At 37.6% G+C, this 23,578-nt stretch overlaps 1 protein-coding gene across 1 annotated transcript in view; it reads right to left on the bottom strand.

The window, feature by feature from the left end:
* dnah7 (dynein, axonemal, heavy chain 7) overlaps positions 1–22,852 on the bottom strand; it is an 84,646-nt gene extending 61,794 nt beyond the window's left edge. The window contains exons 1-20 of the mRNA XM_044366564.1: positions 22,681–22,852; positions 22,369–22,465; positions 21,991–22,171; positions 21,592–21,670; positions 21,035–21,215; positions 20,661–20,733; positions 20,346–20,471; positions 19,785–19,904; positions 18,251–18,434; positions 17,905–18,084; positions 16,997–17,269; positions 16,383–16,510; positions 15,968–16,046; positions 14,846–15,070; positions 14,518–14,664; positions 13,707–13,886; positions 11,021–11,161; positions 10,506–10,873; positions 8,166–8,352; positions 1,605–1,798 (exon numbers count right to left, since the gene is read on the bottom strand). Of these exons, the coding sequence (XP_044222499.1) occupies positions 1,605–1,798; positions 8,166–8,352; positions 10,506–10,873; positions 11,021–11,161; positions 13,707–13,886; positions 14,518–14,664; positions 14,846–15,070; positions 15,968–16,046; positions 16,383–16,510; positions 16,997–17,269; positions 17,905–18,084; positions 18,251–18,434; positions 19,785–19,904; positions 20,346–20,471; positions 20,661–20,733; positions 21,035–21,215; positions 21,592–21,670; positions 21,991–22,171; positions 22,369–22,465; positions 22,681–22,749 (3,212 nt within the window). The 5' untranslated portion in view covers positions 22,750–22,852. The remainder of the gene's footprint in view (positions 1–1,604; positions 1,799–8,165; positions 8,353–10,505; positions 10,874–11,020; positions 11,162–13,706; positions 13,887–14,517; positions 14,665–14,845; positions 15,071–15,967; positions 16,047–16,382; positions 16,511–16,996; positions 17,270–17,904; positions 18,085–18,250; positions 18,435–19,784; positions 19,905–20,345; positions 20,472–20,660; positions 20,734–21,034; positions 21,216–21,591; positions 21,671–21,990; positions 22,172–22,368; positions 22,466–22,680) is intronic.
* Positions 22,853–23,578: the final 726 nt, after the last annotated feature.

Below are 23,578 nucleotides of genomic sequence, written 5' to 3'. Positions count from 1 at the left end.
GTTACATCCCTGAAACCTCCAGAAAATGGCGCTCATGACTCACTAGGCAGTGCAATAAATTTTCTCAATGTAACTGGCAGCCCGGGAGGCTTATAAAAGAAAAGATTGCCAGATAAGACAGTGATGCATGAGTGAAACTTTTTTCTGTCTTGCCCAGTTGTTTTTTTGATCATTCACACTGTGTTCAGTGTAGTTTGCTTTTCAAAATCCAGTCTTTGTTCTTGGCCTCAAGTGAAGTAAATTAAGTGAAGTGTATTTTTCTTGTTGAATGGTCATATTTTGTTTGTTTTTATTTTATTTATTTATTTTTTTCTCTATATTAATTATTTGTTCTCTGTGCGATGCTGTTGTGTTGTAAGGATTTAAATCCCATTTTTATTTATTTTACTCTACCCTTTTATTAATTTTCCCCTTGATCCTCACAACTATGTCTGTGTTTTCATTTGATTGTATTTTTCAGTGAAGCACTTTGGTCAACTTTTGTTGTTTTTAGATGTGCTCTATTAATAAATTGACTTGACTTGAATTGTTGTTTTAACTTTTCTTGAATGTTGCACATTACAAAAAGTCTTTGTTCTTGTTTAAAGTGCTTCATCATTATCATTTTTCTCATGCTTCAAATTGTAGGCATATCATGTACTATAAAATACAGAGACGGGAATGTTTTTTATTTATTTACTTTTTTTTTTTCCCGCATTTATATCATAGGAATATTGTGTCAATATGCACAGAAACCTTCCTGTAAATAGGAAATAGGAACAAGTGGTTCAATAGTAAATACAGCATTAACTTTAAGGCCAGTAATCAAAATCATTGAAAAACCAAACTAGTATTTTCCCCTCTACGGCCTACTCAACACCCGGCTGACACCCATTATTACAGAAATCCCATCTTTATAGAAGACTTGATGACTGTGTGCATCTGTACTGATGTGATGAGCATTCTCAGCAGATGAAGAGAGAATACAGGGAAAGTAGAGTGAAAAGGACAGGAGAAATAGAAATAGCAGAGAGTAAGAGGCTAGAACATCTTTCGTCTGGAAACACATTCATTATTAACCAAATGCCCTGGGTGAAATGAGACATGGCTTGATTATCAGTGAGGATTTGGCTTCTGGGGGAACCACAGTAGAGGTAAAGTAGGCCTGAGTGCTGTACGCATAAAAAGATGAAGAGCTGTTACAGTAAATTGCCCTGGTTAGCTGAATAATTGTTGTCCTGAACTCAGTTTTCAAAAGGCCACAATTCTTTTCAGTGTTTTCAGTGAAAGTTTTTTTTAATGGAAAATGGTCTTTTCTTTGCTACATATTACGGTGAGAAGCTGGTTTAAATTTGAGTTTATCATTGTCTAGACTAGTTTTAACTATAGAGTTGAGTGAACAGGAAATATCCTTCAATTAGTCATTTAAAACTTAGTCAGTGAGTGGTTCCCTTAGAGTGGGCTACTGATGGACAGTCAAGTATTTTACTAGCGACCAGCTAAGGTGCTGCTTATCATGACCACTAGGGGTATTCTAATTACACATAGAAACTGATGCCGCTAGTTGTAATCAGGGATAACAATTAATGTAATAAAATATCATTATAATTTTGCATCATGTTTACCTTGTGGGATCCTTGGTCTCAGAGAGGATTTCCAGCAGTTCCTCATTGGATAGGAAGAAGAACCGAGGGAAATAGAGGCGCTTCTTCTCCAAGTAGTTATTAAGACCTTTGAGGATCATCTCCAGAAGCTCATTGGACTTTTTTAGTCTTTCCAGCATCTTGTCAATGGCTATCACTGCCAATACGTGCTTGTCCTACCACAGACAAAAAGCAAAAGGTCAGTTTGGTCAAGTATTTTCAATTTACTTTAACAGGATGAAGAATGACAAGCATCAATGTATTTATATATAACATATAATACAATATAGGCTGGAAATATACTGTACATTTTTTGTTTGTCAAGGAAAAATATGACGGGAAGATGGTATGTTGTGTTCATATATTTCCAGAAGTGGAGTGTTGTGACTGCTACCTTGAAGGTAACACTAAAACACTGCAATATTTCCTTTAGGAACATCCACTTTATGTTCAGCAATAAGGCCCACTTGTCACACAGTGCTCTGAAAAAAATCTACGATGGGACAGTAATAGAGACTTCACCTGAGGCCTGTCTAGCACCAATGAAATATTTCAGTTGATATCATCTCACTAATTTAATATCCTCTAGATCTGTCACCCCCAGGAAGCACCTAAATAAAAAGTCTATCTAATCTTCAGAGTTGGACAGGGAATGCCTGAACCTTCTCACATGAAGACACTGGCAATTCTAAAATGAAGCACACAGCTTGATATCATCCTCTGAATGGAATTATGTAAGGTGGAGGAAGGAGCGTAATGCACAGCTAGTGAGGAGCCAAAGTAAAAAGCATGGAGCAACATAATAACCCACCATGTCTGCCTTTTATCCCTGACAACTCTTAAGAGAAATGAAAAGTACAGATCTTCAAAGTATCATCTTTGTTTTGTTGCTCTGCAGTTTTTTCATCATCATGAACCCGGTCAAACTATAAATTATTATTCAAAGACCATTTCACCCCTAAAGACCCCATAACAACACCCCTCTTCTGAACAATGCAGCGCTTGTCAACATGGTTTCTGGCTTTTGAAAAGGGGAATAATATAAACTATAAAGAAAACTGCTGGCTAGTTAGCCTATAAAAATGTTGATGTAGTTTGCATCTTTGTTTAATATAATCAATTTGTTTTGAGCAATAGCTTTACTAAATATATGTACGGTTGTAAATCAACAAAAAATACACATTGCCGATATGATGTAGCCATATAATACAGAAATCTTATAAGAGTGTATACAGTAGATAATCAGTGTCAGGCAGTGTGTGTAATTTCATAAAACCCGACCCTCTGGAAAAATTACAATCAATATGTTGGAAAAGCAACAAAGAAGTGAATGCATTACATAACTTTCATATGTTTGCTGTTTTGTACCCAGAGTCACTGTCCAGGTGTAGTCAATGAAAGACACTTTTAATCTCCTCAAGTTCTGTTCAACAGTATGTTGTGGAACACCAAAGGCTATCTAGCGTGGGATAATATATATATATATTTTTTTATCTCTCATGATTGCTATTGATTTCTTATGATGACTGAAGTGGAAGCAGTGGCTCTCGACTCATGCCAAGGTGACTCTTTTATCCTCTGGGCACAGCTTCCAGACCAAGTAATGAACAAATGATAAAAAATGAGAGATTAAAACCATTTTGGACTTTTTTTATGAGGCAATAGTCAGTATAACAGACTTAAGTTACAGTAATTGACACTCACTTTCAAAGCTAAATCAAATGATCAGACTCATTAGCCAAGCCAAAGCAGAAGATACACAGACAAAAAGCCTGATTTGATTGTGTTTCAATGGGCCATACAATTATACTGGCTAAGGGTGTCTGATTGATGAACATGGATTCTAGCATTTCATAAATTTTCATCAGACTTGTAATTTTGGCCCATTCCTTAAGAGGGCAATGTAATAAGAGGGCTATTTTTATATTCAGTCTGCCAGTGGAAAGCTATTAATGAGCACACTGAAGGGATAATAATGCTCTAATGTGTGTATTATGTGTGATAATGTAGTTTTTATGCACCAAACAGATGGCCTCAATAGGGGACAGAAACTGTCAACAGCTGATATAGCAGGTCTGCAATCTGTGTGGGCAAAAATGTAACGTAAAAAAAAGTATTTTTCTATGTTCTCACACACACCCCCAACATCTAAGACAAAGAATGACTTATGTGTTCAAGGCAAATTCTGCCGAATATTATATGTGCATGAGTGGGAGTGTAATATTAAGTGAGCTATTTTTCACTGACTATTATTTTGTTATTATTGGGTGAATCCATCATTCTATTAGTAAACAATATGTCAGTCATGTTCTCCATGAGCTCAGAGGTTCAATTGTTTCTCCCTTCCTAGGCTCATTAGAGGGGGCAAAGTTGTGGTGTGCTGCATAGTTAAAAGGAAACAGGTTCACAGAAGTAAGTCTTATAAATTGATTTGGTCCTGTTTTTATCTGCAATTGTGCATGCAATAGTGGATAAATGACACATTACAGCAGGCAATAAATAAAAAATGGAGTGGAGTGGAGTGAAGGAAAATGAAGCTGGCATGTGGAGGTTGTAATGCGCTGGAGGATCAGTGGATCTTGAGCAGCTCCCAGTGGTTGATTTGATGACAACAGCCTGGGCAAAAAAATTAAGCACTTACAGTACCAGTCAAAAGTTTGGACACACTTTCTCATTCAAGTGAATGGGAAACTGTGTCCAAACTTTTGACTGGTACTGAATGTGATTTGTGGGTAGGAGATCTGAACTGTAGCCTGCTTTTTTTCTTCAACTGCTCTGTGGTAGTATGGAGTTGAGATGATTTCAATTTCATGCACTGCTGATCAGTGCTATAGACAAGGTGAAGGGATGTGTTGTTTGTCAGAGTTTGATGCAGTACGAGCTAATGCAGAGGGGTGGTTTTACTCTGTAACTTGCCTACATGGAATGGTGAATTAGCATTATTGGATTTACATGCTGCAAGAAATCAGGAGATTAGTACTGCCTTATAATTATATTCATTCATGTTTTGATTTTATGATACAAACTTTACACTGACAAACCTACTTTTTAATTAAGCCCTACCCCAGCTGCTGAGATACCCTAAAACACATGGAAATGATAATTAAGTCACAGAGCAACATGTTTTGATGGATTCCTTTCTCGAAGAGACTTTAATTTATTCTTGTGGGGTTTCAAGAGATTGACAGTAAGCAAAGGGTGATATAAAAGGTGTACAGATATTTAAACCATGGTTCTATAAGGCTTTTAAATTCCTCAGTCCTTGTTTAGTTAATATCATAAACCACTCTCTTTTATCAGGATGTGTCCACAGCTATTTTAAGCAGGCTATTGTTCAACCTTTGCTGAAGAAACCTAACCTGGACCCCTCCCTGCCAGTGAACTATAGGCCTATTTCTAAACTCCCTTTCTTTTCTAAAGTTTTAGAAGAAGTTTTAGTTTTGGTTGTTGAAAAGCAAACATTGGATTTGCACAGGGTGTTCGACAAATTTCAATCTGGTTTTCGTAAACTACACTCCACTGAAACGGCTTTCTTTAAGGTTTCAAATGACATCCTAATGGCTGCAAATGCTGGAGAGTAATTTTAGTTTTATTGGACCTTAGCTGTGCATTCTATACTGTTGACCACCACATATTAATCCACAGGCTAAAACACCTGGTGGGCATTTCTGGGACTACATTAGAGTGATTCTCCTCCTATCCCACTGATAGGACTTTCTCAGTCTTTGTAGGTAAACTTGTGTTGGACACGGCTGCTGTATCATGTGGCATCCCCCAGGGATCAGTCTTGGGGTCTATTTTATTCTCCTTATACATGCTTCCACTAGATAGATTATTAGTAGATTCAGCAACATCTCCTATCATTTGTACGATGATAAAATCCAGTTATATTTTTCCTTCAAATCTGATGATCTTGACCAACTGTCTGTATTATACAACTGTTTAAACGCAATCAGGAACTGGAAGGCAAATATTTCCTGTACTTAAATGCAGATACTGATCTTGATAACCTTCATTCAGTGATCAGGCAGAACCTTGGTGCCTTATTCTCATCTTCTCAGTCTAGTCTGCATCATCTTGGTGTGATTTTTGACCAATCCATGAGTTTTGATGTTTATATTAGGATGCTGACTCGATCATGTTTCTTTCATTTAAGAAACAGCCAAACTCAGATCTGTTGTGTCAAGGGCTGAAGTGGAGATGCTAATACATGCTTTTATCTCATCACATTTAGACTACGGTACTACTCTTTTTACCTGCCTTGATAAAACTTCCTTGGACTGGTCGCAAACCATCCAAAATGCTGCTGCTCAGCTTTTAACACGATCTAACAGATGGTCACTCATCGCACCTATTTTAACCTCTCTGCACTAGCTTCCTGTTAATTCAAGAATTCATTTTAAAATCTTGGTGCTCACTTATAGAGCCCTACATGGCCCAGCTCCACATTATATCTTGGACCTTCTGTACCCTCACACCACTAGCCAAGCTCTTAGGTCCTCTAACCAGGGTCTTCCAAGTGTCTGACACATTTTAAGGCTCAGGGATATTGTGCATTAATAGTGTCCAAATACATTTGAGGTCTCTGGACTCTTTTAAAAAGCATTAAAAACCCATCTGTTCAGGTAGGCATTTAGGTAGCATGTGGTATTTTATGTTTTAACTTGTGTTTTATGTCTGTTTTTCTCCCTGTGTGTTATATCTGTTGTTTATCTTTGTTTTATTCATTTGACTGTGAAGCACTTTGTGACTGGTGTCTGTGAAAGGTTCTATATAAATAAACTTAACTTACTTTCTTACTTACTTCATTTTCAAAAATGTTTGATTTTCTTCAACACCCTGAAACTACATTATTGTCTCACTGAACAAGAAAACAGCAACATTAAACAGCTTATTTACTTTCTGATTAAATTCACACAGCAGGTAACAATGAAAAATCCTCCCCAATTGTCTAAACCCATTACCGTAACTAAGCGGCTGTGCAAAAGCTCACCAGGTTAACACATTACAAATATTCAGAGGTAATATCATACACATCAGGAAACTCTCTTGTGACATAGCCATGCTTAATCATATTGATGCACATCTATATTAAACTACATGTCAATTAAACTACATGTAACTTACAAAGCTCAATAAACTAAAAGAAATAGGGCCCTATTTTCCTGAAAGTGGTTGATCACAAATACAAAATCGAGACACCTGATTGTGACAAACTAATTACAGCAATTTTGGGCACCAGCAGTGTTTCGCCTGTACAGGCACACACATTAACAAACACATAGGCATGTGCACACAAATGTAAAAAGCACTGCACTAACATCTGTACCAAAATGCTCCATAACACTGCGTACACAACGCATAGTGGACAAGACAGTACGCATTCACATCTGTGTGTGCAGGCTCCCTGTCCCTTGGCGACCTCATTTTCTTTGTGGCTCAGTATGGCCCTGCCCCTTCCAGACAAAATCCATAATTTCTATTTGATGGTGCAGTCAGGCTGGGCTTTCTGGAGGACACTGCCTGAAATTGATGTGTCTCATTTCAGGTCTACTGAGGACGCCAATTACCCTTTGGAAACTCTTTGAGGATGCTAGTGCAACACTCACTTTCTATTCCCGTTCTGTTGTTTCTGTCTTGCTCTCTATTCTTTTCCTACTGATTCCCTCCCCTCTCTGCACTGCCGTTCCTTTCCTATCTCGGTCTAAATAGTTCTTTCTGCTTGTGCTGTATCTTCCTGCTCCTCTTGTTTTCCAATGTATTTCTGCCTCACCTTCTTCTGTCACTATCACTGTTGTGCATGTGTGCACATATATGTGTTTCGGATCCGCATTTGCAGCCCAAGCCACAGGAATCCGGTGTTACAAATAATGAGATATAAAAAAAGAGAGAGAGAAAAAATAAGAAAAATAATGCAGCAATGGCTGCTTTGAGGCTACATTCTCAAAAATAATGAGTTCTTTTCAGCTCTACCTTATCTGCTGCCTTTGAACAAAAAATTCAGCTTTTTTTCTGACTTGACCAACACAGTTTCTGATCAAGCTTGCACCTTGTCATTATTTCCAACTATTGGTTCTTATTAGCACAGTTACAAAGGATCATTATCACTCCAATTAATTAGAAATTCTCAAAATAAATCAGCCATTCTGTTTGTAAATTCCTGTACATGATATAACACTGATGTACAACCCACAGCAACAAACCTTTAGTCAACCAGAATTTTCCTTGGTACTTAGCAGTTTCTTTGTTCTGGCTCCTACTGGCTGGTCTTTTTAACCCAATGATCTCACTATCTGTTGCATGCTATAGAATAATGTCTCCTGGAAGCAAAGATCAGCCAGGAGAGGGACAGTTCAGTACTCTGCTTTCAATCGTAGATGAGCTCTTCCCCCAAAACAGGGGTGTTTTAGAGTGTCTTTTAGCTAGGCCACAGGGGTCAGCCCTATAAATACAAAAGTCCAGCCATATACTAGGCTTTGACCTAGTCTTGTTTCTATTAAAGAGGGTCTCTAAAGAAAACAAAATCAAATCAAAAAAACTTACCAGTGAAACTTGTTTCATGGTGTCCCTCCAGGTTTTGTCAACAGTTGTGAAACGGCGTCCCTCTTCAGGCATCTGAGTCATGATGTCTGGGGAGCTGAATATAGGCTCCAGGTAAAGCCAAGTGGACTGCACCTTTAACCATTCATCCAGGATCTCTTGAAGGAGCAGCAACTTGCCCTCCCAATCCCTAGAATGAATCATAAAAATGATCACTACCCTAAGGTAATGGGGGTTTAGAAATCTTATTTGTGTATTTGTATTATCTTGCATTTAATGCCAGATATCCTCTAATCAAGAGTAACCATTAGTAGTAATGGTAGTTGGGATTTGTTGGAGTACATTATAAAGGGTACTAACAACCTGACTTATATTCTCACTGTGGTATCGTCCTCTCCCACCCTCAAAACTAGATAATAGCATTATAAAGTTCTTATGTGATATTACAAAAAAGTTTATGAAAAACTTAGCAGTAACTGCTTTAGCATCATGCCCAATATGGCACAATACAATTTAAAAAACTGCACCAAATCCTGTTTCAAACTGTGTCTGACTGCAGCATTATATTGCAATAATCTCACAAATTATAGAGGATGGTGAAATTTTATCATCTCAGAGGGAGATTAAAACTTAATAGTAATAATTTTACACAATGTTTTCCAAGTTTCACAAAAAATGTTTTAACTACAGTTCTGACACAGACAGACAAACAATTCAGGTCTTTAGATTGTCTGTATAGGTTGATCATTCATTATTTTACAAACTACAGTGCTCCAGCTCAGACCCAGTGGGAGCAAGATTTATCAATGTAACTCACCTCTGCAGAGTGGGATGGAATATTGAGGGACTCTAGCAATATCTAAGTCAGTAAGATTCAGAGTTATGAAATTGAAACATTTACATAGACCTTATATTACACCCTTCAAAATAAAAAAATATATATACTTTCATCCACATGCTGTGGCAATGCCAAGCAGTCAAGTTATTCTGGACAGAAATGACTAACTTACTGTCAGCATCTATGAATATAAGTCTCTGTTTGCCTGTTGGGGTTCAGGGCTGCACGGCTATTGTCAAAAAATCCAAGCAGCAAGCAATGCACACACTGGTAATGAATTGTAGCTCAACAATGAGTTTATGATATGTCAGCGTCTGTTTGAATTTTGTGGTAGCATATATTTCTGGATTTTATTGCAGTTTGTTTTGCCAACTCAGTCTGTGTGTCCTGTCCAAACGCAGAATATTCGTAAAACCCACACATCAGGAGTGTTTCACCAAACACAGAAATATTGTATTCAAATACAGTTCAAATACTCAGAGTGAAAACTAATGCTCAGACATTATTTGCAATTTACCCCAGTTTAATAAACAACAAAACTAAAAGCATCCTTAAAGCTGGAGTGCAGGACTTTTGTCTCCCCCTTCTGGCAGTGAGAGTAATTACAAAAACACAGTCAACCCATGCTTATGTCATACATACACTGTTGTGGCTTTAAAACAATTGTTTTTAACATCACACAACTCCAGTGAAATGATAGTTTCACTATCACAATGTGATCCATTTGGTCCAATAACATTTGGAAAGTCTAGAAGAGTGGCTCAATTAAATTATTTCATCCTGCTTCAGGTTAGCAGAGAGCTAACCAGAAGTTAGCCGGCTCGGCCAGCAGAAGTCTGCATTCATGCATTCATCCAGCCAGCGCGGGAATGTCAAACCTGACACCAGATTAAAAACTCTGGTATACTGTGAAATACAGAGAGATTTATCTGGCTGTGATAGGCTTAATCAGCATTGTGTGAACTTGTTTGACAAGGGCTTGAATATAACAGATGTTCATTTAAATGTAAAAGTTCTGCACTGCAGGTTTATAGGTGCAGTGTGTAGAATTTAGCAGAATGGACTTGGCAGAAATAGAATATAATATTCATAATTATGTTTTAATTAGTGTATAATCACCTGAAAATAAGAATCATTGTGTTTCCATTACCTCAGAATGAGCCCTTTATATCTATAGAGGGAGCGGGTCCTCTTAGATGGTGGCCACCATATTGCACTGCCTACAGTAGCCCAGAACACATAAACCAAACTCTGGCTCTAAAGAGGGCCTTTCACATTTTCTGCAAGCTCTGTGGCCACCGTAGATTCTCCTACATGCTTGGAAGGGGATGGGGTATTCAATGGGTTGCAATCTGTAACCTCACCACTAGATGCCACTAAATCCTACACACTGGTCCTTTAACATGAACAATTTCAACTAGCCCTACTATGTGTACTTATTTCATAACATTAGTGAATTGCTTTTCCAAACAGAATAAAGAAAATAATTCTCAAGCAAATCTTACCGTATCTCCACCTCAAAAGGTTTAATGAAAGGTGAGCCCCTCATGGTTTGCGTCTTCACAATGTGATCGTCCAACAGCATCTGCACTTCATCCACAGATGACAGGATGGAAGTGCCAGTCTCTCGGTAGGCCAGGAGGCTGAACTCCATGTCACCCCACTCACTGGCCATTTTCTCCATGGCCTTCTCCAGGGAGTACTCCTTGCTGGCTGCCTCACTGATGCCTTCAAAGGTGCTTAGGTGCTCTTCCAGGTGCATGGATATGAAGTTAGCCACACAGGCACGGTCATCAACTGGCTGCAGGGAGATGCCAGCCACCTCCGCCATAGCATCCCAGTGGCGATCACGCAGGCCGGGGTTGCACAGTACCTATCAAGATGGGAGGAGTAGGAGGGAAAAAAGACATAGTGGAAATTTGAAGTTAAATTAAGATTTACTCAGCATGATATAATGACAAAGAAATTGAAATTATATTATTAAATCTATAGGTATAAAATATTTCTATTAGGGTCTTACCTGCACCATAGGAATGTGCTCTTTGAAGTCCTCCACCTTAGCCTTCATAGTGGTGGCTATGTTCAAGGCTTTGGGTACATCACCGAAGCCTTTCTCCAGCTTATACAGAGTGCGCCAGTAGTTGCCAACATCCCCTTCGACCTACATGGGGGGGTTTCAGTCAGAAAAACAGACATCTTGTGGGTATAACAGACTATTTTGTGATTGCTTACTGTTTAAAAGCTACTGATGCTGAGAGGTCACATGATAAGTTGTAAATGAATAAAACGAAAGTGTGCTATGGTGTTCTAATCGGTTGCTGTTATTGCCGGTGTTGTGGGTGGTTAATAAGGGGGTAGCAGGTGTTTGTTGTCTTATATGGTTATTGTGGTGTTTCAAGGCAGTTGCTGGGATGAATGGGGAGGTTACTATGGTAATTCAAAGGTACAAAGGTACAACTATTGGTTGATAGGAGCTAGTCACCAGTCATGGCCAATCAGCTGAAAATCTCCCGTTTTCAATCAGTGGCTGATCGATCGGTGCATCTCTACAAACAACAGCTTTATTGTGAGCACCAATAATTTAAAATTGTTGGCTATCAAGGACCACAAATTCTCCAAATGCCACAAGGTGATCCGCATTGTACAAGGAAAGTCAGCCCTGGAGAAAATAGTTTCAGTGTATGTGTGTGTGTGTGTGTGTGTGTGTGTGTGTGTAAGTGTGTGTGTGCGTAATAATGTGTGGCAGATTGTTAAAGTTCTCATGTTAAAAGACTCTTAAAGTTCAGACTTAAAATGGATCTACAGTGCACCGCTGTTTCGGTGTCTGTATTTTGTTTTTGTGCATTTGAAGAGTGTGTGTGTGTGTGTGTGTGTGGGAGAGAGAATTATAAATGGATAACCATAAGTGAATATTAAAGTAATATTTTTTATGGGGGAAATGTGTGTTAGTTGTTTTTTTTTTTGTTTTTTTTTTCAAAACAAGACAAACGTTACACAAAAGTTAGTAACACACAAAAGAGCGATTACAAAATGGTGGTTGGTAAAAAACTATGAAGTGGCTGGTAAAATTTAGATTACACCAGCCACTTTAATCGACTGACTGATTAGTTGATGGACAGAAAATTACTCTGCAAATAGTTTGACAATCCATCAGTTATTTAAGTTAAATAAAAATGCCATTCTCTGTTTACAGCTTCTAAAATGTGAGAATGCTTTTCTTCATCATCCACAAATATTTCTGGCTTTTCTGACATTTTATAGACAAAATGATTAATCAAGAAAATAATCGCCAGATTAATCAATAATGAAAATAATGGTTGGTTACAACAATGTCTGCTTTCCGTCTAGATATTTCAGGCCTTAGTTAGCTGGCTTACTTCATTAGAATTAAAATTTCACCTGTAGTTGTGATGCTATGAGAAGACAAAATGGTTGCCCTAAGAAAACAATTGTCGCCTTGCTTTAACACATTGTTATAGTCAAAAACAGAGACAAACAGTTCACTCACTTGCACTGTCTTTGTCTCCAATAAGCAAGCACATCCCACATAAATGCTATGTGTACACAGCAAGTTAAAGCAGAACAGACTGATATGTCACATGATAATATGACATACACTATGTTTGAATAGTTGAGTGTTCAAAGCTCCATAAATGTCATTGTGTTTGTGACAGTGTGAAAGAGGCAGTTTTTAAAACCATGTAGCATTATTGTGAGTGATGGTTTTTACATTATTAACAGTTTAAAGGAGGAGAGAGAGCCTTCAAAGCTTTCAAAGGATACAGAATTTCAAACAAAGGATTAATTTAGATTCCTCTGTTACTGTTGGCAATCACCATTTATCTTTGGGCACAAACACCCACCATGAGTGCACCAACTCTAATAGACTGCAGAACAGTTTTATCCTTCCTTACACACATTGACAGGACTCAGTCCCTCTAATAATGCACACCTGTTTTCATCACAAACGGAGCAAAAATATCATATATCACCACAGTAAATCTGATCTCTTTTAACACCTACTCACTGCTCCTAGTGTATAAGATGGGTCAAATGCAGAGGACAAATTTTGTTCCAATGTATGCGAGTGCTAAGAAATGACTATAAAGAAATCTTAATCTTAAATTAATGACTTAACACAAAAAAAACAACTGTTGTTGCTGACAACAGGGCTTTGTGAGAAGTGGAAGGAAGCAAGCCTTTTCATGTTTATCTTTCTTCACTAACTGCCTCAGAAGGGCTCACACTGGATATCATAATGCTCCAAAAAACTGCAGTTGTTAATGACTATGACAGTTTGTGTTGAACTTTCATATTGTGTAACAGCCTAATCAACCTAAGCTTGTTGTCTCCTCATTCTCAGATTACAATGTACTCATACACCTTGCTAAATAAACTCAAGAGTGACTTCAAACATGAAAGGATTTTAAATGGCTTCCATAAACTTCCAATAACCACATCTAAACATAACTAACTGAAGCTTTCTTTAAGGGACATTCAATAGTACAACAGTAAATCAGATTTCTGTCTTTCCAGCAACCCAATTAACACAGTTGAGGACTTCTAAGATCACATTCTAAGCAGCCCTGAAGCTGTAATGAAGATAAAGGATGTGCCTGATAAGTGTTGAGTGCTTGCTGGTTAGATAATTTAACTTTTATATTAATGTCCAACTTTATAACAAAGGAATTTCCAAATTCTGGTACCTTGTCTGGGTTCACACCCGAGAGCGGCCCATGGAGCCACTGCTGGTACTCGTTTAGGAAATCATTGGCTGTCTCATAGAGGCGCAGGAAGGGCGTGAGCTTGTCCTGGATCTTTTTACGCTGTGGGTACTGGGAAACAGGCCAGCCATAGGCTTCCTCCTCTTGATTGAAATCATTTATCTTTCCAGAATGGTAAAAGGAAAAGAAGTGAGGAAGGAGAGATTGAACAAACAAACAAACAAAAAAAGGATAGTGGAAACAAAGAAAACAAGGAGAATATAAATAACTGGATACAATGGAGGGAAGATAAAAACATGATAACACCACATTACAACTCCTGTGACTGAGTTATTTTTACAGCCAATGCTGCCCTCTAAAGGTTAAACATTGATAGCACATATGATTCAACATCAAATACAGCACAGTAATCCACTGCATAATAAATGTTTGTCTTTCAATCCAAAGCATGTCTATCTGTGGGCATCAATTCATAAAACCTCTTCTCTTTCTATCACTGTATCAAATAATGAAATTTGTGAAGTGAAGTACTTATAAAATCAAAGATTGTTATCAGCCTTGAATCATGCTGCAAAAGGTCATCTTACAGGCTTATGCAGGGTGCCTGATTATACTATTACGTATTTTATCAGTTTGGGTATCAGTATGTATCAGTATCAGTTTGCATGAGTTAACTCCAATAATGGCCTTCTGTCACTCTCTACTGCTGTTATTTGACAGAGCTAGTGTTATAGATTCAGAGTGGAATTTTTTCTCTAGTCCTATATTTCTAAGCAATCACATCCAGATGTACCTTTTCCATGGCTAACTCCAGTTTGGTATTGAGGGCCTGGGCTTTCTTCAAGTACTTGCTGAGATCCGTCAGCTCACCAAAGGCAGTAAACTCCTCCACTTGTACACTGTAGCTCTCCAGTTCTTCCACAAAGTGCTCAAGGCACAACTGGAAAGAGCACATACAGAGACGCACACTTTGTTTTCTAGCAATCGATAGTTTTTCATTTTACGTTCACAGTAACTATTTAGTTGGATTGTTCTACAGTTTTGGTGCAAAAATATCCAGATTCCACTCAACAGAGATCAACAGACAACAATAGATTGATAGATAAAGTAGAAACAAAGACCTTGAGACCGCTTTGATATTGCTCTGTCTTTTCAGTAATGATCTGTTGGTGTTCCTCAAAGATGGATGGCATACGCTGAAGCCATTGGATGGTCTTTTTGTTGAGCTCCATGTCCAACGGTGAGAGAGAGACAAAATCCATCAGGAAACACAATTGTGTGTTGGAGTCTGCCAATCTCTGCTCCAACAGAGGCATCTCTGTGTTCACCACCTTATTCATATAGGCCTGGATGGGGATAAAGGGAAACAAAGTTGACTGATGTAATGCTTCTACTATAAAGTAAAAAACTGTTTATACTTCTAAAGAAAATACTTAATAACTGCTGCTATACACCCTGCTCTGCCTTTGTATATTTCTGTATATTATTTTCCGGCTATGACTGACACATTTAGTAAGAAAAGTAAGTGAAAATGCTGGTTCAAATTCAAAGAAAGCAGCTACTATTTGATGAAATACATTCACTATGTGTAGATAATGACATTTCATAACAAATTGTCCCAATACTGTTAAAGTGTGATGGTTCATTTCACTTCACACGACGAATCAAATCTGAGAAAATCGTTAGTTTATCTGGACTGTGTATAAACAAATATTGGGTATTATTCATAGAGCTCCACAACCACACACAGGGGACAAAGGAACCAAACAATGTCAACATCAAGTCAAAATAATGCTTTTCACGCTATTTACCTGATTTTAAAAGGAAAATTCTCAAATGGTTTAGAGGGCTATAGAGACTTTCCATGTTGAAAAGTAACAAAGTGATATGCCAAAGGTATAAGTAGGCTTACCAACAGTCTCGACAAGCTGCACTTAAAATGGATTTGGTCCAGTGAAATGAATGGGCTACTGTCCTGAGTTAGAGGTGTGAGATAAATTTAAGATGTCCCAGGCCTTCTGTTGCCAAAGTGTTTAGGTTAGACTTTAGACCCATTACGAGAAGCCCCTATCACCACAGTAAAAGATTAAAAAATGCAAAGCTGTCATCTATTAGTACTGACTGGATGTTTAATGTGTAATTTCATTCCTAACTGCTTTGTGGACAGAGGTGTGAGAGACAGTTAGTTGTACATAGTACAATTCAACAAGCTGGTCTATGTGACAAAAATTTGAGGTAGATACCTTCAGCTCCATCAGTTTCTGTGTGTCAGGTGGTGTGCTCAGTGCCTTCTCTGCAATCTTCTCGAATTCATTACAGAGCCTTTGAAAGGAAAAGCATTAATTCAGTGACATGTACAAAGGGTTTCACAGTCTTACAATCTTATTATGTCACAGCTTGGAGCTAAGAAGTATGACTGGAATAGAGGCTAAAAAAGATACTACTGTAAGTTTCCAATCTTTATTTTGAAGCTCCAGAGCAACCGACTAAGGTCTGAAAGGTGAAGAAGCTTCCCTATGCACATTTCAGCAGTACATGTCAAATAGAAATTGCTCTTATTCCTGATCTTTTTTTTATAACTTGCTTGCAAATTTTTGTACGAACGTGGAGAGAATATGGTCTTTCTATGAAAGAAAAAGACAAAATGGTGAAACTGACTTCTTGTTGACTTCCTGATGGTCCTGTAGCATCCGTATAACCAGTTTTTGTTGTAGCTCCTGAGCACGCTTGGCTAGAGTGTGCATGAGCTTATGGGACTGAACCTCAAACATGCCAAGACGTTCCACCTACAGCCCAAAGTATCAGTCAGTACCACAATTAACATGATTTGACACATATCCACTGACATATCTACAATTTAGTAGACTTTCAAATAATCTTTGTCAGTCATAGTCATGGTAAACATCAAGATTTAAGGATTGTTACTTTTAAGATGATCAGATTCGTTAGGTTTTGTGGATTTATTAGATAGTTCTATGGGGAGTGATGGTTATTACTGTAATTACACAGTAAATAAATATTTAAAACCTAAATTTCAAGCAAATTTAAATACTTCAAATCAGCTCTGATTGTTAAATTACATGATTTTGCTGTCACCACACATATCTTTCATGCATGGGCAAAGTATTTGTTCTGTCTAATTTCAATAAATCTGGACATAGTCTACTCTTATCTAATCTTATATAAGTTTCTCAGATGTCAACATGAACTGCCTAAAACATGATTTCTTTTGGGCAACTGGATCATCATTTCAGGTGAGTTTCACCAAGTACCTTGCATGACGTGTACTGGATCTGGTCAACCAGCTGCTGGTAGTGTGTCACCTCTTCCATGATTTCCTGGAAGGAGTGCTGCTCACTGAGAAACTGTTCCACATCTTCCTCTGCCTGTTTGGATACCAGTGCAGCGTATTTATCGTACTTGTGGACATACTCTTTGGGCCTTACACACTCAGCCCGGATCACCCTGCGCACTTCCTCCTGCTGGGCCTGAAGGATCTCTGGCAGGATGATGGGCTTCAGGTGGCCCCCAAATGGGGTGCTTTGCTGGGAAGACATGACATAAGATACAAACCCAGGCAGAGAACTAAATTTTAATTTCAGTGGTAAAAGTAGATGATGGATGCCATGATTTACTACTGTGATTTTACAATACAGAAAATGGCATCTTAGCAACAATAGTGCAGGAAAAATATACCAACCACTGCCAAAATTTATGTGCTATATAATTACTGATGCGCTATTACTAATACAGTATGTCAGATAATACCACACTATTGATGAGTTTCAGCATTAGAAAAATTCTTCACTCAGAAACTATGATAAGAAGTTCCAAGTTTTTATATGTAAAAGATATGTCCAACTTGAGTATCAGCATTTACAGACAGAAACAGTGTTTTTCCCCAATTCGCCACAAGGGGCAGGAATAAGCCAATACTGGATAACACTGTCAAGAAAGTGACAAGTGCAGGTGAGAATGACAATGTAATGAATTAAGATATAAATTAAAGATATAGTAGTCTTTTCATGGACCTCTTAAAAAAACAGACCTGGATATGGTAATCAGTGTCACTGTCTCGACAACCTTTAATAAATATGATGAGGAGGAAACTTAATTGAGGGGACTAAAGACCTAACTGTTGTTTTTCATAGATACTACAAACACACACTTTTCTTCTTACCCATTCAGAGTACAATTTGGTTTCCACACGAGGCACCATGCTGATGGACCAGAGCATGAACTCATAGACGTTAAGGAGAACATCCTCATATAATTTGAAGTTTGGTTCAAACTTGATCTCCCTGTCCTCCAGGATCAGATGCAGCACAAAGCCTGGGTGCTCATAGGCTCGCTCTGACTGCTAAGATGGTAAAGAGCAAATAACAAGGCAAAAAGAGTGCAACTTTGAAAAGGATCCACCTGTTCATGTAGGTCAAAACTAGAATTTATTGAAATGACTTTTTCCAGCCAAGTCTATTTCACTCTTCTAAAATATATTGTCTTGAAATTTTTAAGCTTTCTCCTACCGGGTCTTGGGAAATTAGGTGTGTGTAGTCCCTCATTGAGTCTATTGCAAGGTTCTGCAGCTGGTAGGTCATTAGCGTAGCAACACAATTGTAGAAAGACTGTAGCTTGGCCATGTTGCTGATGGTGGGCACCAGCTTGCGCCTGCTCCCAGAGGAGTAAATTTGTAGCACTTCAGGAATCCATCTGAGGTAGAAAACAGCAAAATCACATTTAAGATTATATTCAGGGAATATGTTAATATGCAATTAATACCACAACTACAGACGCAAATCTAAAAAAAAAACTCAAATAATGAAATAATGAATTGAAACTTTAATTATACCAGTGGGGAAATTGATATAGAGGAGAGCACTGTAACAAGTGGATTGTTGGTTTATAGGTGAAATCAGTAGTGTTATGCTATCTCTGCACAATATAATTCATCTACTGTACTATTGTTGCTGATCCACACCAGTCACTCCTCTGTTACCTCAGTTGCTGCTGATTTCAGGCTTTCTAAAGTTGCAACTCTGTTATCGCTAGGATGGCGCCGATGTCCAAAGTCCCCTGAACTACCCACTGTGCACTATGCACTTGGTTTTATTTCTCTAAAACTCAAGTGAACTTCTGAAGCAGGATTGGCACTGTATTTGTAGGAAAGTTAATCAACTTAATATGTAGCAACTGTTAGAGACACATGCTAATCTTTTACTAAAGCAACATAATAGAAGCTCACCATGGCTTAACATTTAGTAATATTTTGCCAATTTTCATCCAGCTGTACTCATTGTGCCTTCTCTTTCTAGCCATTTGTCACTTTATGCAGGAATGAATACATGGATATTTAAGGAATGCTATCTTTAGCTTTTACATAAGTGCAGTCTATTTACCATTTTACTCTTCATATGAGCAGTATGGTACCACCTCACCTGAGTCAGTTTGTATTCAGTGGAGGTTTGTATACAAGATAGTGGAAAATTTCATAAGGTTGGGTAGATAGATTTAATATTGTGATACACATCACCTCAGGTATGAATCTCTGGAGTACTGATAAGCAGGAAATTAGTAGGTACTCAAATATCGGATTTACAAAAACATTTGGAGGTTGTGGAGGAGAATATGTATTCACTGATGTTATTGATGTAATAGCTTCCTATGGCTGCCACTCAAAGTTACTACTAAGGAACTTTTACCCTGTGCTGTTTTTGGCTGTTTTTGGCTGGGGGCTACACACCCACTGCCCTACTTATTCTGCCTTTGAAGATGTCTTTGTTCACAATAACTATTCATCCTGAACCATAGAAATACAATGTATGCATTTTGAAATTGTGCTTCAAAAATGAAATTATGTTCCTTTGTATTTAAAAGTACTCTTGAGCTCCATTCAATGCACACTTATATATATATATATATATATATATATATATATATATATATATATATACATATACATATATACATCTGTACATTAAATCCACAATGACAAATCATTTAAACTGGTTGTTATTTAACTGAGCGCAGGTATCTTATTGTTGAGTGATTATGTGGACTCACTTGTTGAGAAGGATTGCTCTGGCATTATCAACATGTCTGGTGACAATTTGCTGAAACACAGAGAGCTCCATGGACTCCTCTCTGCTGTGGAACTCTTCCACATCTATCAGACGCAGCTTTCTGCAAGTAGGTCATCCAAGAGGGTGAGATTCAGTATTTTACAGTATGTGGTCTTCTGTATGTCTTGCACCATTTCTCTGGCACTCTATGTGTTTATTGTCTTCATACTATGTGAACTACTTACAATTGTATGTTTACTTATCACATGTTCTGTTTTAAGTGTTATAAAATAAAAGATTTTAAAAACAATGAACAAGGTATGATGCTTTTCTCAAATGAAATGATTCAATTATATAAAATAATTTAAAGAATGAAAATAAAATCTCATTTTTTTCCCTCTATATTAATCAACTGGAATTTTTTACAATTTTTTAAAGGCTGGTTCAACAAAAGTTTACCAAACTCACTCACTCACTACACTTATTTCAGTTGAAATAGCAGAAATAAATTAAGTCCATTTGAAGTTTGAATAAAAATAATAATGTATCGTACTGTACTTACTTGTAAGAGACATGCCAAAGGTACAGCACCCGCAACATAGTGGGGTTGATAGAGTGAAGCTTATCTCTCATCCTCTTTCGTGCTTGGACAAAGGACTTGTTCCATGGTTTTGGCAGAACCTCCATTCTGACAGTCAAAGATAACAGAGGGACTGTGAAGAATTTTTCCTTTGTCAAAATATATAAATTATAATTCTAAAGGCTTCCAGTCTCTGCTTATGAAAACTCAGGCCATACGATGCACTGTATACTTCTCAGACAAAACATGGAACATCGTAAACATTCAACATTCTCAGTTAACGTCCCCCTGACTTACTCAAGTCTGTGAGGGGGCAGATCTTTCACTGTGTCCTCGTCACTTTCCATTGAATCTCTGAATGTGTATTTCACTGCAATCACAAACAAAAGATATTAAACAGACAATATTATATTACCACATACTTATGCATTACAAATTATGCAGTCACCAACAATTTCTTGGGTAACATTAATAGGATAAAAATGAAGAAAACTAAATGAATAATTTCATCTGGTGAGTTGCCAATTCCAACTGCTAATTTGTATTTGAATTTTAATCCTGAAATATGATTATCCTGATTATGGTGTGTGGATTTTAAAGGTCAAATATATGTAGGCGATATGTTAAAAACTGCTAGAAATTCATGATTTTAAGAGTAATTAAATAAATACATATTGCTTTCTTGACACTGTGCAAGTAGTTCTCCTTAATTTCATAATCCAGTAGCTCCAATGTTGTGCTCAGGGTCTTCAGGTGGCGGGGGACCATTCCCAGAATATTCTTAAGCCACGAGTCCTCCAAAGGAGCCACACGCTCCAGCTCCACCCCTTTCTCGATGTAGAGGTAATATCTCTGACAGGACAGATTACAAACCATTCTCAGTAGCAGTGAGGACATTTTAGAATTTTACTTCTTGTAATAGTGCAGAAAAAGTTATCTACATCCAGGAACTTATTGCTAAAATAAAAAAATAAATAAAAACAGCAAATGTAGTTTTGTTGCTTGGCCTTAGTACAGGCAAGCAAAGATATATTTTTTTAAGATGTAAAGAAAACTTACTGCACTAAGCAAGAAACATACATAGAAACTGCAACCACTGAGACCGACAAAACAAACAAAACAATGATTAAAAGGCTACCATATCAAGTGTCTTGGACACAATGGACACAACAAAAGAGGGCCTGTGATACAAAATATGTTATCAAGTGTATATTGTGTTGTGTTTCACCATTTCACAATCATCGTTTTCTGTGATTTTGTGAGAGCCGCATGGTGGAGAGCTGCTGTCATCCTCCTGCTCTGGCTGGCTAAAAAGAACAAAAAAAAAAAAAAAAAGCAGAATGTGAGTCACAACAAATGACACATGAATAATAAACAGTTTGTCCTCTGCAGTGTAATGTAGCAGTGGGACAGTTAATATTTACAGTACAAAGATGTCTGTGAAAAAGATTTTGTCTAGATAGTTTATCATGACAAAATTCAACATCTCTTTTTTTAAATGGGTAATTAGTAAGTTAGTCATATTGTTTCTGGGCTGCCAAACCATATAGAGGAAATATTGATATATAGAAAGAGATGGACAGACAGACAGATGTAAACCTAAAGGAAAAGGAATGGTGCAACTCACCATATAAGTTTAACCAGAGATTCACGAACAGTCTTGGGATCTTTACGGAGCTGTGTGCGGGTGCTGCGGCTGCGCTTGAAGGACCCAGGAATCTGAACAGCCTTTCTGCCCTGGAACAGGTTCTGGTCTCTGCCATAACCTTCACTTGGCGCACTGTCTGCCCCCTCACTCAGCATATCATCTACAGCACACACAGAGATAACAATCCAAATGGAAAATGCAGCTGTAAGTTATGTATTGCCGACTCAAAATAACTTCTGCTATGTATGTGAGAGGTTAATAGTCTTACTGAAAAGCACTGAAAGGATTTGATTAAGATGCGTTTATCAAATAATCACCAAGAACATATTTAAGGACTACGTGGAACATTTCACCCACTTTTTTCAGCTCCTTCAGCTCCTTGAGGCTGTTGATTGAATAGCGGATGCAGCGAAAATGAAGGTTTTGTCTCCATCCACGGCCGTTTTCTGTGGACCTTGACAATGGAATTAACCAGTAGTTAGTTTATGGTATTACCACAAATGACAAGACATACAGCCTAACTTGGACAATGTCAACGTAAAACTAACACTGACAGGACACAAACTTGAAGTTAGCTTTGTGTCATGGCCGGTAACACAGTCAGTCAAACGTTGTAAAAAACACACTGAAACCATATCGCCCTCTCTGCTTCCGCCCTCCTAAACTTACCTCTGGAGGACTTGGTAGAAAGAATTTTAGACCGTTCGTAATTTTCGTTTTCTTCTCGGCTGAACTCATGTTGATAACGCAGCTTTTCGCGTAAAAGTTATCATACCGGTAACCTTATGTTAGCCGTTTCAGGAATCCCTTGTGCCGTTGCTATGGCCGTTGCTATGGCCGTTGCTAAAGGTCCAACGTGAACTCGCGCGAACTCCTTTCAGCGTCCTTAGCAACAAGAATGTTCTCTTTTTTTGAAAGCTTTATTGAAACAAGTGTACAACAAGTTTACAGCACTTTGTGTATACAACTTGTGTCTGTAAACCTCTGTTCTCTTTGTACATCCATGCTGCAAACACACAAGGGGGACTAAAGGTTATAATAATATATTTAAAAAAAAAAAAAAAAGAAATAGTCAGACATCTTCTGTGAAGAAGTTAAAATAAGTTGAAATGAAATATATTTGCATATTTACAAACTCTGGATTTTTTTAGTGAGGGAGAAGGTGTAGATGTCATTTTAAGGATTTTAAACTTTTTTTGTGGAAAAAACATACCAGACACACAATATTGTTCCAAACAGTCTTTTTACATTTGTTAATACATGTCAGGACTTGATCTTAAAGAATTTTGATTTATTCATATAATATATAATCTGGTCAAAATAAGAAGCAAATCAATTAAGGAGAGATTTAGTCATAGTCAGTGAATGCAAACAATATATTTTTCCAAAGTAATGTAACGTGAGGGTGGATATTATCAGCAATAAATTGTGGGGGGCACTGACAGTGATAAAAGAAGCATGTTTCAGGCATCTTGTAAATTGCTGAAGAAAGTATTTATATATATTAGATTGGAATTAGAACATAATTTTATTTATGGATTATTCTATACATTTTAATGTGTATTTG

This window comes from Thunnus albacares, chromosome 11 (assembly GCF_914725855.1).
Source record: "Thunnus albacares chromosome 11, fThuAlb1.1, whole genome shotgun sequence".
Taxonomy (NCBI): Eukaryota; Metazoa; Chordata; class Actinopteri; order Scombriformes; family Scombridae; genus Thunnus; species Thunnus albacares.
Note: the sequence above shows the minus strand (reverse complement) of the source record. Positions and strands in the feature narration are given on the sequence as shown.